The 16932-nt window shown below is 50.3% G+C and overlaps 1 protein-coding gene across 2 annotated transcripts; it reads left to right on the top strand.

The window, feature by feature from the left end:
* The first annotated feature begins 416 nt into the window (after window positions 1-416).
* Window positions 417-15556, top strand: LOC122376735 (mitotic spindle assembly checkpoint protein MAD1-like). Of its 2 annotated transcripts, none has more exons than XM_043356672.1 (13): window positions 417-483; window positions 4358-4711; window positions 5310-5399; window positions 5812-5979; window positions 6578-6778; window positions 7144-7383; window positions 7817-7962; window positions 8587-8731; window positions 10608-10778; window positions 11328-11512; window positions 12697-12845; window positions 13807-13994; window positions 14783-15556. In XM_043356672.1, the coding sequence occupies exons 2-13, from the start codon at window positions 4439-4441 to the stop codon at window positions 15017-15019; spliced, it is 2193 nt and encodes a 730-aa protein (XP_043212607.1). In that variant the 5' UTR covers window positions 417-483; window positions 4358-4438; the 3' UTR covers window positions 15020-15556. The 2 variants fall into 2 exon arrangements, with proteins under 2 accessions (XP_043212607.1, XP_043212608.1); XM_043356673.1 differs by lacking the exon at window positions 417-483 and adding an exon at window positions 638-662.
* Window positions 15557-16932: the final 1376 nt, after the last annotated feature.

Here is a 16932-nt window from a genome sequence, read left to right as displayed (position 1 = left end):
TTTGGACATTTAAAAAAAAATCACGAAAGAGCCTCACCCTAGCTTCAAACTCCAAAGAGTCTTTTCATCACTATTAGTTGTCAAATGTCTCTACAAAAGCTGCGCGACTGCTACAAAATTCAATGTTCGATGTACGTTCGTTGTTATTGCAAGTCTCTCATTTTCTAGAGACATTTATCGAGAAACGTCTCTGAAATAACAAGTTTGCTGTCATATGGTAAATGGAAATTTAGGTTATTAAGGATAAACGCACAGGATCCCATACCTTTCATCTCAAATTATGCTAGAAAATAAAAAACATAATCAGGAAAACTAGAAAAGGGATGGGATTTTCTTTCAAACTCTCTAGTATTGTGAGCAGAATCCATCACATTCTACATATACCGAACGTGTTATACCAATTGTTTATTTGACTCAAGGCCCTAAAAAATTGATCTGACTTTTGACTCTTGTGACTCAAGTCACAAGTGCGACTCAATTTCGGTTAGTTCGCGGCGCGTCCGATTGTTTGTTGGATGTTTGGCTACCTCTGATGAATATAGGGGAGCTGTGGTCAGAACCTTCTATATGACTAACTGTTAATTAAATAGCTTATAGATCATCATAGCCAGGAATGGCAGGGCCCTGTTCGGTCGCTGTTTTTACATCAATATCAGCGTGCTGTTGGTTTTCCCCAGGGCACTAAAGAGTCGTTTTCCCATATAGGAAGTTATTGCTGGCGCTTCTTGGCCTCTCATTGGTGTAATGATTAGGAGCTTCTATGATCATCTGATCATGCTATGCATAGTTTTCAGCCGCTCTGAGTCATGTTAGGAACCGTAGTAGCGAATGTATTATGTACATCATGAATGACCCAGGCAACGCCTGTGGTCACCACTGTCACCAGACACCAATAGTGAATAGCAGACATGTGCATGGATCCAAGTGATGGATCTATGATCCCAGTGGATCTCGAAGCAAAGTACAGGCTGGGATCTATGATCCCACCGGATCCGGCGTGAAAAATACATCTTGGATCTATGATCTCATTGATCTGACGATAAATTACGAACTTGGATCTATGATCTGAGTGGATCCCACCATGCACCACATTTGAAACCATTTTTTAAAGGGTTTCTATGCCAATAAGTGACACAAAACTATGGATTATGACGTGCGATCACATAAAATCACTAAAACAGAACGTTTGTGAGTTGAAACAAGTGTTTTTGGATACATGTGTTGACAAAAAATAAGTGAGGATCTATGATCTCACTGGATCTCAAGCAAAAAATGAGACTCGGATCTGTGATCCCTACGGATCTCTCAATAAATTACAGAGCTGGATCTATGATCCCGTCGGATCCGAGATCAGGATCCATGGGATCAGATCCCAGATCCATTTTCTCGGATCCATGCACATGTCTGGTGAATAGGTAGAGGCTGTCTAAACCATAAGCCACCTCGGCTCCCCAGACTAGAAAAAATATGTGCGGTACCGGGTACCCTGAATATGCTTGGCATAGTAGTGGCCGTGGGATTGTGCCAAAAAAAATTGGAGGGCACATCTGGGGTAATTTCTCAAATCTCGTGCCAAATTTGGGGCATGGCAGCTGCATAATTTTTCTGCATGCTTGTGCTGGTCAATCAAGCAGCAAAGTTGCCCTGTGGGGCAGCTCTGGCCTCTGGAGAAGGTTTGAGATGAGCTGTCCCTGCAATGGTTGTTTTGTGCTCAAACCCCTCGTGAGCAGCTCTGAGTCTACTCAGTGGGGGATCGGCCACCCAGGCATCCACCCTTGACATGGAGATAGGTGTATTGTCAACATTGCTGAACATCGCCAAACACTGAAGTAATCCTGCAATGGGCTCCTGGCCACCGCGGGATGAAGGGGAATCAGGGAAAACAAGTGGCCGCCCCCTGACCCAGAACGCAGTGCCCCCGGATACCGGAGGTCCGAGGGCTGTTCACGGGCCCTGTGTGTGGTAGGACCGTACAGGCTCCAAGCTCCGCCCACTGCATCCCTGGCCCTGTTTCACCGGTGATAGCAGCAAGCTGCTATCACGTTTCGCGAGCTGACGTCATGTCGTGACGCCATACTGTTGTCGTAATGGGTAGTTCCGGCGCACGATTGCCGCGACCTTGGCGGCGGCATTAAGTGACGTATGAGCCTAAAAGTAAGAGTTTACGCAGTCATGGTAGTATATATATTTTTGATATATATTTTTTCAATATGATGTATTTAAAAGTAGTTGGGTTTAGGAAAAATTTGGACATTAACTTCGAACATTTAGCTGATGACGTAAAACAATATTGCGGCAATCGTGCGCCAGAATTGCCCCTTACGTCAGCAGTATGACGTCATCACATTACGTCAGCTCGCGCAATTTGATAGTAGCTTGCTGCTATCACCGGTGAAACAGGGCCCCTATGTCATCCTTCCGTCACCGCACAGCAGCGACCGCTGTGGTCGGTCGGACTCGGGACCGGCCACAGCGATGGCTGTGTGCGGTCCACCGCTCGCAGCCGTGTGACGTCATACCGACCTACCCATCCCCTACCCCCACCCCTGCTGCACACACCGCACACACTGCACTCAGCAGTTTTCGGTGCCCGTGAACAGCCCTCCGATCACTGACCCTGGTGGTTCATTGTGCGGCCTCGCTTCAGTGGCGCGACAAACTGTCCTGTCCCCTCAGTCACTATGTCAACCTTCGTTCGGGAGCACTCTGCCGCTCGGAAAGGACCGAGAAGCCACCGTTTTGATGCACCAGATGAGAGCGGGCCACTGGGGCCGCTCGCTCCAGTACCTGCACCGGAGCGGAGAGGGCGACTGTAACGCCGGGCGCCACTGAAAATCTGAATTTTTATTCTTGTTTTATTCGGCCGGTGCCGCACGAAGTCGGCGGTAGCGCTTGATCAGAGTCTAGGTGACATGCCCTAATGGTAGGCTACGGAGTAGCAGGGATGGGACCACCCAACAAAAAAAGACCGCATGTTGCATGCCAATCGGCCCAGCGGTTGCTGAGTTATAAACCTTTCAAAAGTGTTTATAGGCCGGGCCGGGCCGCTCATACTGAGTTTTTTTTCTTCGTTATATTGAAAATTCTTTGCTTTGCTCGCCTGCTCGTACTATAGTAGGTATAGTTGTCTCACATTCTTTGGAAAGTCGGTTTTGTTTTGCTTAACCCTCACCCGTATTGGTGTTTTTCCAGCCGCGAACGTATAAGGGGGGGTCTGTTGGACCCCCCTTGCCGTTTCGCCCCTGATCGAGCTAGAGTTTCGCGGAAAAAACGAGCGTGTTGCCCGTCAAGAGAGGAAGCCGATGATACCCAATTTTAAGGTCCTAGGTCATCGGTTGACCTTCCAGGTCAGGTCAATGACCCAAAAGTCGGGAAAATCGGGACCTGTTAGAAAGTCGTAAAGCGTGGCTGCTATGGGGTTTTCGGGGCACTGATCACGAATATCATGTAAGTTTTGAACACAGATGATGTCTTCATGCATTTAGGCCAGGTCAGGTCAGGTCAACCAGTAAGGGTATTCGTAGTAGGTGGCAACCGCCTCTGACAGCTCCGTAACATGTTACGAAGGCACCAAAACTACTTCGTAAATGTTCATATGGTTGCTAAATTCGAATTCAGCTCCAAAAACTGGCCTACAAACATGTAAAACTCGTAAAAAGTGAACCGAGGTCATCAAAGGTCAATGACCTGACCTGACCTTCCGGTGACCTTGACACCCACCCTAATGCATGGGAGCAACATCATATCCCATGTTTGAACGCTTAAAACCACGAAAAGACTGCAAACGCGCCGCTAATGCGAGCCGACATACGCCGAATCGCGATTCCGGCCAAACATGGTCTCGAAAAGTAGGTCACAGGTCAAAGGTCATTAGGGTCAGGGTCACGAAAATTTCAGGGTAGGTGTAGAATTGATTAACGCGAGGGTACTGAAAGTTTCGTCGCGATCGGCCGCTTTTTACGCGAGTTACTTGCGAAAAACCGAGGGGGGTCCGTTCGACCCCCCCCCCCCCATACGGGCGAGGGTTAAATCATTGTATCAGCATTGGGTAGTCACAAAACAGGTGTCTTGCTTACTTGTAAACAACAGAATGCACTGTAAAGTATGCTGATTATTTAGGGACATATTAGTGTTATGAGGTTATGCTCCACCGATAACCTCATAACACTGTAAAGTATCACTGCAGTACTGCTACTGCATAAGATACCTACCAAAATGTGCAACAAAGGCAAATTTTTGCTCTTGGAAAGAAATTCAAGGATGAAGATCTTTGCTCACATGAAGAAATAAGAAGCAATGATCAGTCCTTTTCCGGACGTTGTCGCAATCTGACCATATCTTACCGTCTTTGTTTCAGTCTGTGTCTGACCAGCGGTAGCACATATACAGCACATATAGCACAAATACAGCGGTAGCACATAAACACTGTGCCACTGTGATGGCCAGTCCGCTGGGCTCGGTGGCCGGTATTTCGGCCCAGAAGCGGCCTGCGAGCGGCAGTCTCCTGCCTCCGGTGGCCACCCCCGGCGGCGTCCACAGCCTGTCCACAGTCAGTCGTGACGGCTCGGGCTCTGCGGCGGGCGGTGTGTCCCAGGAGAAGCGGGTGCGGCTGGACCCGGAGCGGCTCAGCTATGAGAACCAGCTGCGGAAACAGGCGGCCGCGCTGATCGACTCGCAGACGCAGGTCACCCGGCTGCAGGCGAAATTACAGGTCAGTCGGTGAGTCAGGCCAAAATGCAGGCTAGTTGGTAAGTCAGGTGATATAGCAGGATGCTGTATGACCGAGCTGTGCGTCTCCCATCCAGTCTCTGGTTACGTATCTGAGTTTATCACAATTCCCGTCGACTCTCTGGGCTCTCGGCATCGTGAGCCGCACTTGTGCCCGTTCATCATTGATATAGTTCTTTTAACCGACCTGTCTGTTAAAGGAACTATAGTGACCTGTGCGTTTTCCTGCCTAGCCTCTGGACTCTCTTCTTCAGCATGAGACGGGTTTTTGTCCGTTTCTCATTGATATTGTATGACCAAAACTTCTGTATTTTACCCGTCCACTCTATTGAAAGCGTAAGCTACAAGTGTATCTGTTTTCCATTGATATTGCATGACCGGTCTGTCTGCTCGACTTCTCCCTCCCAGTGTCTGGCCCCTGGCATCGTGAGGCTCGTTTGTGTCCGTTTATCACCGGTATAGTTCCTGTAACCGATCTGTTTGTTTTATCCGCCCAGTCTCTGGATGCCCAGTAGCGTGAGGCCCGATTGTGTCCATTTATTCACTGAACTATGTCCTTATGTCGTGTTTTCTCCGCTCAGTCTCTGGACGCACAGCAGCGCGAGGCCCGGGTACAGCAGGACACCGAGAGACACGAGCTGACCAGGAGAATGGAGCGAGCGGAGAAACAGGTAGGTGCCTTAACTCCATGCGTCGACTGATTTCCAATACGCACGTATCCCTTACCTATTTGTCTTTCGGTTTGCCGGCAGCAGGCGTAGGCGTACAGCAGGCGTACCGCAATGCCGGCAGCATTGCGGTATCGTTCACGAGGCATGACAATTAGGCGACTTAGGGCGTAGCCGTAACTACTGGGATGTAACTATGCTCGAGATAGCCACCTGTTGATAATCCCAGTCTAAACATGAATACAAATACAAATAGCCGCCTGCCCATCCACAAGCCCCATAATGATATCCCCTCTTATGATGTCACCTGTGTTTGCTCTAATGACTTCATCCCTTTTATCTTTGGTGACGTCATTTATTAAATTATTTCGTCACGCCTATATCCTCTTATGACACCACCGATCGTTCCCGCCAGGCGTCGGAGGCGTCGGCCGAGCTGAAGCGTCAGCGCCAGGAGAGGGCTCGTCTGGAGTCTGAGCTGACTGAGACCCGTGCCAGACTGCAGTCGTACCGCACAGACTGCGACCGAGATGTGCTGACGGCACGGCAGAGGGCAGAGGAGGAGATGAGAAAACTCACAGAGGTGAGGAGGAGCAAGATGGAGTGAAGGGTTAAAAAGCTAGTAGAGGGGAGGAATAACTAGGCAGGGTGGTAGAGGGGGGGGGATAAGATAAAGTACGGCCCTGGTAGACAGAACGTGAATTCAGCAGAAGGTGACTGTGCTTGGAAAAAATGTGGGAATTCGATAAAGCGAAAGAAAGAGTACAGATGTTGTAGGGGTGGTGATTAGGGTAAAGATGGTGTAGAGGTGATTGAGAAGTACTTGGAAGTAGCTATTGGATGGGAAGAGGTCGAGAATGTCTGAGGGTAGAGCGTGGAGTTCAGATGAATGGAGGACAGAGCAGACTAGGTGCAGCCTGTGTAGCATTGCCCCAAGGCCTGGTTTCCAGCTGGGTGTACTCTATCTGCGTAGGACTTCTTCCTTCTTCCACTTTCCTCGAACTTTACCCTGTCCATATATATCCCCAACAGCTGACCTTCCTAGTTTCCGGTTAGCTAACCTCGCCCAAACTCTTATCGTATCCTCTAGTTTCATATCCCTCACTTCCCCCTTTTCCAGGATTTGACCCCGTCGCCTCTCCCCACCTCCAGGATCTGACCGTCCCCCCTCCCGCCCGCAGGATCTCTCAGAGACCCGCCGCCAGCTGTCTGAGGCGCTCTCGCAGCTCGCGGAGGCGGACACGGCGCGGCAGGGGGCGCTACTACTGCTCGAACAGGAGCGAGCCCAGGCGGCCGCGGCCGATCAGAGGGCCGCCTCGGACGGAGGGCTGGAGAGGGAGCAGCTGAGGGCCGCCCTCCGGGACGAGCAGATGAGGGTCAAGGTGAGGCTGTGAAGCAGGATCGCAAAATATTACTTTGAATAATTGAACAGCACTTTGATGGTCGCAGGCGCTAGTCATTCATTGTCAAAGTTGCTAACTGTCGTTTATTATAGCATTGATGCTTATTGCTTTATATGAAATCCGTGTTTTCCCTGCTTAAGTTTAGCAGTATCCGTACTGACTATCTATACCACCGTTGCTCGGGTGTTTCTAGCACTTGTCCCTTGTCATTTTCATGCTCGAGCGGCTTTAAATCTGTTATGATGCTCTAGTGTTTCTCGTTATGGGGGTGCCTATTAGCTACAATCGGGGCGTCCTAAAACCCCAAATACCACCACCATCATTATTCCTTCTGACGCCCGCAGGAACTGGAGAACCAGCTGGCCTCGTCGGAGGAGAGCCTGCAGCTGGGCTCCCTGATGCGGGAGCGATTAGCACGCTATCCTGAGCTCGAGAAACAGCACGCGGCTATGGAGGCCGAGCTCAGGTCACTCAGAAACGTGGTGGATAAGACGCTGGTGTTGGAGGAGCGAGCGGCCGTGCTGCAGAAAAAGGCGGATAGGTTTGATCAGCTGCAGACAGAGCTGGAGACGGCCAGGACAGAGGTGAGAGGGGTGGAGAGAGAGAGAGAGAGAGAGAGAGAGAGAGAGAGAGAGAGAGAGAGAGAGAGAGAGAGAGAGAGAGGGAGGGAGGAGAGAGAGAGGGGGAAGAGGGAGGGACGATGGGAGGGGGACGCCCAGGACAAAGATGCAATTCACATTTTACATTTGTCAAGAGATGTTAAAGAAGATCTAGTTACCTGTTCAGTGACTTCTGTCCTTTTGTGACCTGACTTCAGTGTTCTGTGTGAAAGTGACCTAACTTCTGTTAATTTATCTGACCTCAGACTCTAAGTGTTCTGCGTGGCATTTTCCCTGACCTGACTTTTGACCCTCAGTGTTGCGAGTGACATCTGACCTGTCCCCAACTGACCTTCCCTGACCTGACCTGCCCTCACTGCTCATAGTGACCTGACCTGACCCTCCCTCCTATTCGCAGTGTTCGGAGTGGCGTCTTCAGCTCGCCACCTGGCGAGAGGCGGCTGGAGACGGTGTGACCTGCCCTGATGACCTCAGTCGTCTGCTGGCTGACCTGAGGAAGCAGCAGCTACTACTGAAGGAGAGCGGCGGCACGGCGCGCGCAGAGTGAGTGGGGAGAGGAGGGAGAGAGAGAAAGAGAGAGAGAAAGAGAGAGAGAGAGAGAGAGAGAGAGAGAGAGAGAGAGAGAGAGAGAGAGAGAGAGAGAGGGATGGAGGGAGGGAGAGAGAGAGGGCGGCGTATGATACTGGGATGGAGTGATTAGTGAAGGGAACAGGGAATGTTGATTAGGACGTCATGGGGTCAACTGAGGATATTTAGAGAATGCGGCTGACGAAAAGTCATTAGAGGTTGAAAGTAAGGATTAGACATTGGGTGTTACTGAAAAGGGCATAGCAAGAGAAGTGGAAAAACAATTTTTGTTTCGCTGAGACAGTAAAACCTAGCGGTAGGGCATGGCGAGAGAAGTGAAAAAACAATTTTTTGTTTTGCTGAGGAAGTAAAACCTAGCGGTTAAACTGCTCAAGATGAGCCCTTCGCTTGTCCGTTGAAGCGTCCGTTTGTCTCAGCTTCTCATGTCTCCAGTTGCCTCTTGTCTCCCTTTAGGTGTAGATCCTCGTCCCAGGTAATTTTACATGTTATATCATGTATGTTCTGTATGTTATATCAGGTAACTCTCCCACCCTCATGCGACCTCTTCCTTCCATTAACTGTCTCTACCGCCCCCTACAGGCTCTCAGCTGCCGAGTCACGCTGTCAGACGCTGCAGACAGAGCTGGACAAACTGAAGGAGGCGCAGGCGGAGCACGACCAGACCAAACTGGAGGGTCAGGTGCAGCTGAGGAAACTACAGAGGAAACTCACACTGGTCACCATGGTGAGTGCTGGAGCGGGGTCTAGACTACTGGGCCTCGTTTCATAAAGCGAGTCCGTGACTTACGCCGGTTTTCGGTCTTGTACTGTAAGTGCACGTGAAGCGATGTTGATAGTTTGAATCGTTGAATTCATTTATCTTGCAAGCAAGAACAGAAGGGAGAGGGGGAAATAAATTTATCGCTTCACATGCGCTTGCAATACAAGACCAAAAAACGGCGTAAGTTAAGCCTGAAACAGACTCTTTCCGCAGTCAGGAAATCGCATGCGAGAGCCTATTCAAATACATGGAAGCACGCTCGCATCAATTGCACGCACCTCCCGCAAGCGATTGATGCGAGAAGAATTACAATGTATTTGAATAGGCTCTCGCATGCGATTTCCAGAACGCGGAAAGAGTCTGTTTCAGCCTTTACGGACTCGCTTTATGAAACGAGGCCCCGTGTCAGCGGGCAAGGGGGCATGCATAGTAGTGATGGCAGGGTGTGTGTGTATAGAGAGCACCCATTTTACGACCATTTTGTGATACTGGAGCCCGCTGCTACCCGCTTAATTATTACGAATAGTTGACTGTTGAAGTAGTGACCATTAAATTGTCATGACATTTTTATTGCTATTTATATTACATCCCACGAACAGTTATTAGTACACAAATGTTTTTATTTGCTATGTATATTTTAATGGGCACTATGAACTTTGATTGCTCTATGTTAAATGTCAATGGTTATTGGTTATCCAGTAATAGCTTGCTGTAATTTGCCGCTTGCCACCAGCGTTTCCGGAAAATCCTCCTCCCATGAAACCAATGTGCGTTGCCCCGTCGTGGGCGTTTGAGATCATGTATCGCAGACGATTGGTCGTTGATTTTGGCTAATGGTAACTCACTGACCACTCATTCATAGTCTGTCAGTAACACTGCTGATCCGTACGTATTGGTCAATGGCCAACTGCCGAGTCGTGTTTCAATTCGTTCTATCAGTTTCCGAAAAGCCTCAAACAGCTCTATATTGTTGCCATGGAAACGTTTCTTTCGCCACACACGCCCACAAAATTGTACTAAATATCGACTTTTGCTGCACAAAGCGTGTCGTTAGTGATCCAGAATATACGGAGATCAGATAACAACGCCGATGGCTTCTCTTACCGAGCTGCATTTATAGTTCCGTGGACGAGTGTGCGTCATCGATGATTTGCTGCCCTCTAATCCATCCCGTGTCACGTGTCTTCTTAATCGCCTTCTGAGATTGGTTGCAACAGATATAATACGCGGGTACTAGGAATTATGCTGACTTGAATTTCCATTTGGATAACCTTAAACGTCATCCGCTCCCCTCGCATAACCTCCTCACATGCCTGCCACAGCGCTCCTTTCCCTTGGATGGCCGAATATGCGTCATCTAATATACCTACGCTCTAATGTCGCCTAACCCTCTGACATATCTGTTTTGACACCCGGATGTATCCAGTTCAGTGGATAGATCCGGGTCACTGTCCGCTAGATAGTCATACATACGTCATTTGTTTATCGTTTGGTTATGAGTATAATCATGTCATACGATAGGAATTCAAGTTTACTCTCTCCCTTGTTATGGACCATTCTAGGTAGGTATGTTTATCGGATACCAACTTTTCGGTATACCGATACCAAACTGATACCAAGGTATTTCAATCTTAATGTTTGGTATTTTGTTGGTATCATGAACCCTCACTAATGTATAAGAGGCTAATAAATCGGTAAAAGGTTGGCATTTCCCTCATTTTCCCGATTTCGTTTGGTTTCGATATTTCCCCACGGGTTCTGTTGGTATTTGGTTTGGTATCGGTATTCCGATTTTCTGTAATTGACATCACTAAACCACTCTATCCCATCTCGCCCTCAGGAGCGTGACAGCTGCAAGCGGGTGCTGGACGCCTACGAGTCTGAGACGACTGAGTCTCTGACGTCCATAGAGCGTCAGCGTGGGGAGGACCGGGAGAGGCTGATCTCGACGTACCGCCAGCAGGTGGAGTCGCTGGAGAGACAGCTGCAGGAGGCGGCATCCAGCGGAAAGGTACGGGGAACGGGGGGGGACGCCTTAAGGAAAGGTACGGGAAGAGGAGGGGGACGCCCTAAGGAAAGGCACGGGGAGGGGGACGCCTTAAAGGTACGGGGAGGGGAGGGGGACGCCTTAAGGAAAGTACGGAGAGGGCAGAGGAAAGATGCAGGGAATAGAGAGACACCTCCAGTAAGGAGGGATATGTGGTTAGTAAAGAAAAAGAAGCGGAAAGCTGAGGGTGAAATAGTTGGACAGGAGATGCAGAGAAGCATACGAATTACGATAGAGATAGAGGACAATGGTTTGCTGGCATTTAAGCTGCGCTATTGATACCGTTTAGATGCAGTAGCTCTGCTGTTTTGTCTCTACTCCGTCATTTCCATCATTTTTCTCTTCCAACTCTCTTCTCTTGCCTCTTTCCTAACTTCCTCCGTTCTGTTTTTTTTTCTGTATCGTATTGTCGATATTCTCTCGTTCGCTCCCTCCTTCTATTCCCCATCTGTGACCTGTCCCTACATTACCTTCCAGTACTGAGAGCTCCCCCCCCCCCCCCTTCGTCCGCAGCTGGTGTTCGGCTCGGCCGACTCGGAGGCCCGTGCCGAGCTGTCCACTCTGCGCACCGAGCACGAGCAGCTGCGCAAACAGCTGCAGCAGCTGCAGCTGGAAAAGGAGGGCCTCGAGGCGCAGCTGGAGGAGCGCGCGCTGAGAGGCGACTACAATCCGGCCACTAGTCGCGTGTTAACCCTCAGGTAAGGACTATAATCCGGCGACCAGTCGCGTGTTAACCCTTAGCTAAGGACTATAATCCGGCTACTTGTCGCGTGTTGACACTCAGGTAAGGACTATAATCCGGCTACTTGTCGCGTGTTGACACTCAGGTAAGGACTATAATATAACCTGGTGACTAGTCGCGGGCTGACACTCAGGTAAGGACTATAAATAACCCGGCGACTAGCCGTATGCTCTCAGTTAAGGAGGAAATGCGACTACTGGGATGGATAGGGACTAAAGCCTGGCCACTGTGCTGAGTGCTGACTCTCGGGTAAAGACTACAACACGGAGAATAGTCGCGTGCTTACTCTCAGGTAAAGAGGGAGGGGGACTATCATGGGAGGGGAGGGGACTATGGAAGGGAAGTGCGATTATAACCCAGCAATTAGTCGCATAGGTAGTCTCTTAAGTAGGTACGGGGGAGGGGTCTACAATCAGCCACCTAGTTGTGTGCCGAGTCTCGCACTCAAAAGTACAAAGGGACAGGGGAGGGAATGATGTGAGCTATTGAGAGGCGGAGGGGAGTAGATTATTCTGTTCGTATGACATGGTGTATTATCCGCTGTTTTGGAAGATGTTTAGAGCTATGTGCAAATTGTCCGTAGCACCGAACATTACTCGCGATACCATACAATCATATAATGGCAGCGAAATCCGATGATTGCCAAACAGAGGAAGCCCAGATTATGGTCCATGTAGACGTCGTTGTAATGTCGCTGTCGAATATGTGCGGCCTTCTTTGTGCCGGCAGAGGTATCAGCTGGCTCCCTGGGTCCCTCTGACCTATGTCTCCTGTTCCCTGGAATGATAACCCGTGCAATAAACCCTGTGTCCTCGTTCATTTTCTAATGGCCCCTGAAGGGATAACCTGACCTCCGGTGACCCTCTGACCCCCAGACCCCTGGGGCCGTATTCACGTCGATCATTTTCGTAAGAATTTTCCTAAGTTTGACCTACTTCTTAAGTATAATTTTTTATTCACGTGAACTCCGTCGATAAAAACTTAAGAAGTGTCGACGTGAATACCAAATTATACTTACGAAAGAAAATCGACTTACGAAGTCGACGTGAATACGGCCCCTGACCTCTGTTCCTTTCTGACCCCCAGACCCTGGCCTGCGTCTCCCTCTGACCCTCTGACCCTGACCTGTGACCCCTGTAGGGATAACCCGGCGGCAGCTGCCGGCTCCAGGCGCGCCGGTCAGCTGGAGCGTCTGCAGCAGGAGAATGCCGAGCTGCGCGGACGACTGGAGGTGCTGGGGGACGGCGCTGGCTCCGGACTGAGTCAGGACGCCGCCAAACAAATCAGCGGTGAGGGGCGGCGCGGGGACATATTACAGTCACAGCACATCGCCAAACAGATCAGCGGTGAGGGAGGGGGCTCCGAACTGAGTCAGGACGCCGCCAAACAGATCAGCGGTGAGGGGCGGCGTGGGGACATATTGCAGTCACAGTACATCGCCAAACAACTCAATCAGGCTTAAAACATCAATGCCAGGCTGGCCAGGCCCTTCGAATTGGCCGGGTGACGACATGCGTTTCGTTCGAAAATGTACTTCCATGTACTTCCATGCGGAAAAGTTCGCTCTGAGACATCGCCTGGTTTATTTATAGACACATCACTCCAGTCTCAGTGCCTGCTGATACGAAGCAATCCAGAAAATGAACTTAATAACCCGCTCAGTTGGAAAATGTGACTGCAGTTATTGTTATACGATAAATGGCGCTGAGGGGCTCAGTGGCAGCTTCTGAATCGGCCACTAGATGGCAGTAGTGGTTAACGCCTGGAGTGGTATGCTGTGCCGCAAGACTCAGACATTTTGCTAGCCGTATCCGCTACTTCAACTTTCAAGCGCGATATAGATGAAACATCGAAATAGGTAGCTCCACTTATCTATTGATTTCGGGTCAGTGCCTCCAAAATCAGCGGCTGTCTGTACCGGATGTTGTTGCCAGCAGACGCTCCTCCAAGCTCCTATAAGAAACCTATGAGGAGGTGAGCAGGCTTTTTATATCGGTACAAGCATAACTTAAAATGCGGACTGGACGCAGCTGAGAAGCATGTCTCATGGGATGGGTTCAGTCGCTCCGTTTCACCAATCGATGGTCGCATCAGTACGATATATTCTCTCCCTTATCCATGTCATCACATAAATCTAAAATAGCCTAAGCCGCCGCTATCCTGTGTTTTGTAGTGTTTTACTCGTGGACTTCGCCCATGGGGTCGCCCCTTCTATGACACCATTAACCTAAGCCCCCCCCCCCGCGACAGGTCTGCGCAGCCAGTTGCGTGCCTCCGAGTTGCGCACTCGCCGTCTAAAGGAGGTATTCGGTCGCAGCACTCAGGAGTACCGTCAATCGGTCTGTCAGTTGACTGGCTACAAAATAAACGCCGACGATACTCAGCTGAGATTGAGGAGTGTCTACGCACCGCAACAGGATCAGACCCTGCTGTTTCAGGTGAGGAGAGAGTGGAGGGAGGAGAGAGAGAGAGAGAGAGAGAGAGAGAGAGAGAGAGAGAGAGGGAGTGAGAGAGAGAGGGAGTGAGAGAGGAGAGAAAGAGAGAGAGAGGAGAGAAGAGAGAGAGAGAGAGAGAGAGAGAGAGGGAGGGAGAGAGAGAGAGAGAGAGAGAGAGAGAGAGAGAGAGAGAGAGCCAGAGCCAGAGCCAGAGCCAGAGCGAGGGGTGCTTGTGGGAAGAAGAAAGAGAGGTACGGGTATTTTTTGTAGACCAGGATGAGGAATGAGGTATTCGGGTGGTTTTGTTAGGGGACTGGTATTCGTGTGGTTGGGGAAGGAGAGTAGTATTGGAAGAAATATCCGTATGAGTAGTTGGTAGGGGGTTACGAAGGAAAGGTTGCTGGGAACTGAGGAGGTTCTGGAGTGGGGCGAGGAGTGAGTGCGTCCACTAGTGACATTATTATAAGCAGATTTGTTTGTCCTCAGCCCGATCAGTCAGCACAATGTGCTTCTTTCGCCCACGTTGTAGTTCAGAAATTACCATTATTAGTGAGGCTTTATGTAGAAATGCTAATAATAGCTCTATATTGGCTGGTTTATCGTCATCATCACGCATCATACTGAAATGACGTCTTTTTACAACATTATATAGTAGCGCCGATTGGTAGCATTGCGAGTGTCGTAATTTCACAATCACGGCCAGCCACTATGTAAAACACGCAATGAATGTTCGATATGTTGGCACCACTGACCGCCTCCTCCCTCCCTCTCTCTATCTCTGCTCTCCCCAGCGCGGTGCCGGGGACACGATTCAGCTCCTGGAGAATGGTTTCTCGGCTCGCCTCTCCGACCTGGTCGAGCAGTACCTGTACCGCCAGGACTCCATGCCTGGGTTCCTGGCGGCGCTAACCCTGCGGCTCCTGCGAGACGGACCGCCCGCCGCCCCCGCCCGAGCCGCCGCCCGCGCGCCGGTCCGCCCGCCCCCGCCGGATGACGATGATGACTGTGAAATTGTGGAGCTGGACTGAGGTGAAGGGTGGTGTGTTTCGAGTAGGAACCGGCTGTGGGGTGTGGATTGTGAGGAACGCATTGACTCGGCTGGAATTATGAACCGGAGCCGCATCGAGTGGCAGGAAACGGCCATACTCTGTGAGCTGTCGAAATAGGATTTCGATCGGTGATTTGTGTATGTACTGCAGTGGTCACCGAAGAAATGAAAACATCTTATTGAGCCTTGTAGCAGGGTGCGATGCGAAGGCTGATTTGTTTGGCCCAACTGCAGCTCAAGTCGTGTAGAATTACATCAAGGATCTTCCACGCCGATTCACAGTGAAGCCTGGCACTGTGTAGTCTTCTGCATGTTTTTTTTTTTTTTTTTACCAGGTAGCTTTGGATTTTCGGGCGCTTCCTGAGCTCAGATGGTAGCGTACTACGTTGGCCGATGTCCGAAATCGGTTCGACGATGACATGGAAGGTTTTGTTCTGACGTGCGGCAGTTGTGACTATCTGACCCCAAACTGTCTGGCCCTGACGGAGTGTGCGAACGAATAAACCTTTATTTTGGAGGGCCTTTTTTGACGGGTGAGGGAAATAGCTGTAGAATGCGGATTCCGTTATACGGATGACCAGCGTCACAAGTGATGGCTAGGCCTTTCTCGTAATGCACGCTGCCTGGTAATGGCTTTTTGGAATACTAACGTGAAAGACTGGTGCTGCCTGGGCAGGGTTGGACGTATCGATGCGTTGCCAAAATGTAATCAATGGTCACAGAGTAGACAGCAAAAGTAACAGCGAAAATCGAAACTGGCCCCGCGAGTCGAACATTGCTAAATCCCGAGTACCTACACGCAAGGCCCTAATATTCTGTGTATACCTATAAGGCTACACCTATATTTGGTGTGATCCCGACCCCAGTAACTTTGGCCGAGCAGTCGCAGCCCTCCATTCCTCATAAGTTCTTATTTCCAGAGCCATCGCCTCCCGGCAGCGAAGCATCGAATCACGGCTCGCAATGTATTCGCCGCTGCTTTCATTCCAGTACAGCGTAATGTGAGGGGGAGAAGGAGGGTCACACACCATATTCAGCAGTATGCACGGGCTGAGAAAACCTCAGTAAGTCCCAGGAGCTGCTGTCACAGCTGTAAGAAACCTCCCACATATGCCCCTGGGTAACGCCTAGTTTCAGGCTGTGAAAAAGTTGGGCACACCACTGCCAACAGACCATACACAGCACAAGGTAGCCGTGAAATAGGCTCAGTATACACAGGGTCGTTTACACACAGAGTTCAGATTGTATACAGTTTGCATGGTTGTCGTTCAACAGGTGGCGGCACACAGTGTCGCCTGGTGGGAGGGTAGTGGCAGTCTCTGTGGCTGTGACACACACATGGGTGGTAACCTTCACTGAACAGCCGCGGATGGGGGGTCCATCGACGGAGGCCAGGCCAGTCACCACGGCTGTCAGCACAGGTTCTTTAGGCTTCCTCACAGGTCCTCCAGGACTTTAGCTTCATTCAGCCTTTTCAGGGCTTCAGACCACAGCGGGTCCTTCAGTGTTTCGGGCCACAACACCACATACCCATCATGAATTCAGGTCGTCAGGTCCTGTTGGGCTTCAGGTTCTTTCAGCTCTTCAGGTCATCAGAGACCCTTCAGGGTATCAAGTCTCCAGTCTGCGGGGCTTCACTTCTTTCAGCTTCCTCAGCTTTTCAGGCCGCCAGGTTTTCCACAGCTTCAGGCTACCAAAGGTCCTGCGAGGCATCAGGCCACGAGGTCCTTCAGAGCTTCAGGCTACATCGCAGGACCTCAGGTTCCTCCAGCGCCCCAGGTTCCGTGCAGGGCTTCAGTCACCATCCGCATGCCTCAAGTTCATCCATTCTCCAGTTCCTCCAGGTCCTTCAAGTTCCCCTAGCTCCTCCAGTGCCAGCGGCAGTCCGTTTTC

The sequence above is a fragment of the Amphibalanus amphitrite genome, unplaced genomic scaffold (genome assembly GCF_019059575.1).
Source record: "Amphibalanus amphitrite isolate SeventyFive unplaced genomic scaffold, NRLGWU_Aamphi_draft 002270F_arrow, whole genome shotgun sequence".
NCBI classification, from domain to species: domain Eukaryota; kingdom Metazoa; phylum Arthropoda; class Thecostraca; order Balanomorpha; family Balanidae; genus Amphibalanus; species Amphibalanus amphitrite.
The sequence above is the reverse complement of the archived record's forward strand: the minus strand, read 5'-3'. Positions and strand labels throughout refer to the sequence as shown.

Coding starts and splice junctions, on each gene's coding strand:
- LOC122376735 (XM_043356672.1), top strand. CDS start 4,439: ATGGCCAGTCCGCTGGGCTCGGTGGCCGGTATTTCGGCCCAGAAGCGG. Junction 5,400..5,811: donor TGGAGCGAGCGGAGAAACAG/GTAGGTGCCTTA, acceptor CGTTCCCGCCAG/GCGTCGGAGGCGTCGGCCGA. Junction 7,384..7,816: donor TGGAGACGGCCAGGACAGAG/GTGAGAGGGGTG, acceptor TCCTATTCGCAG/TGTTCGGAGTGGCGTCTTCA.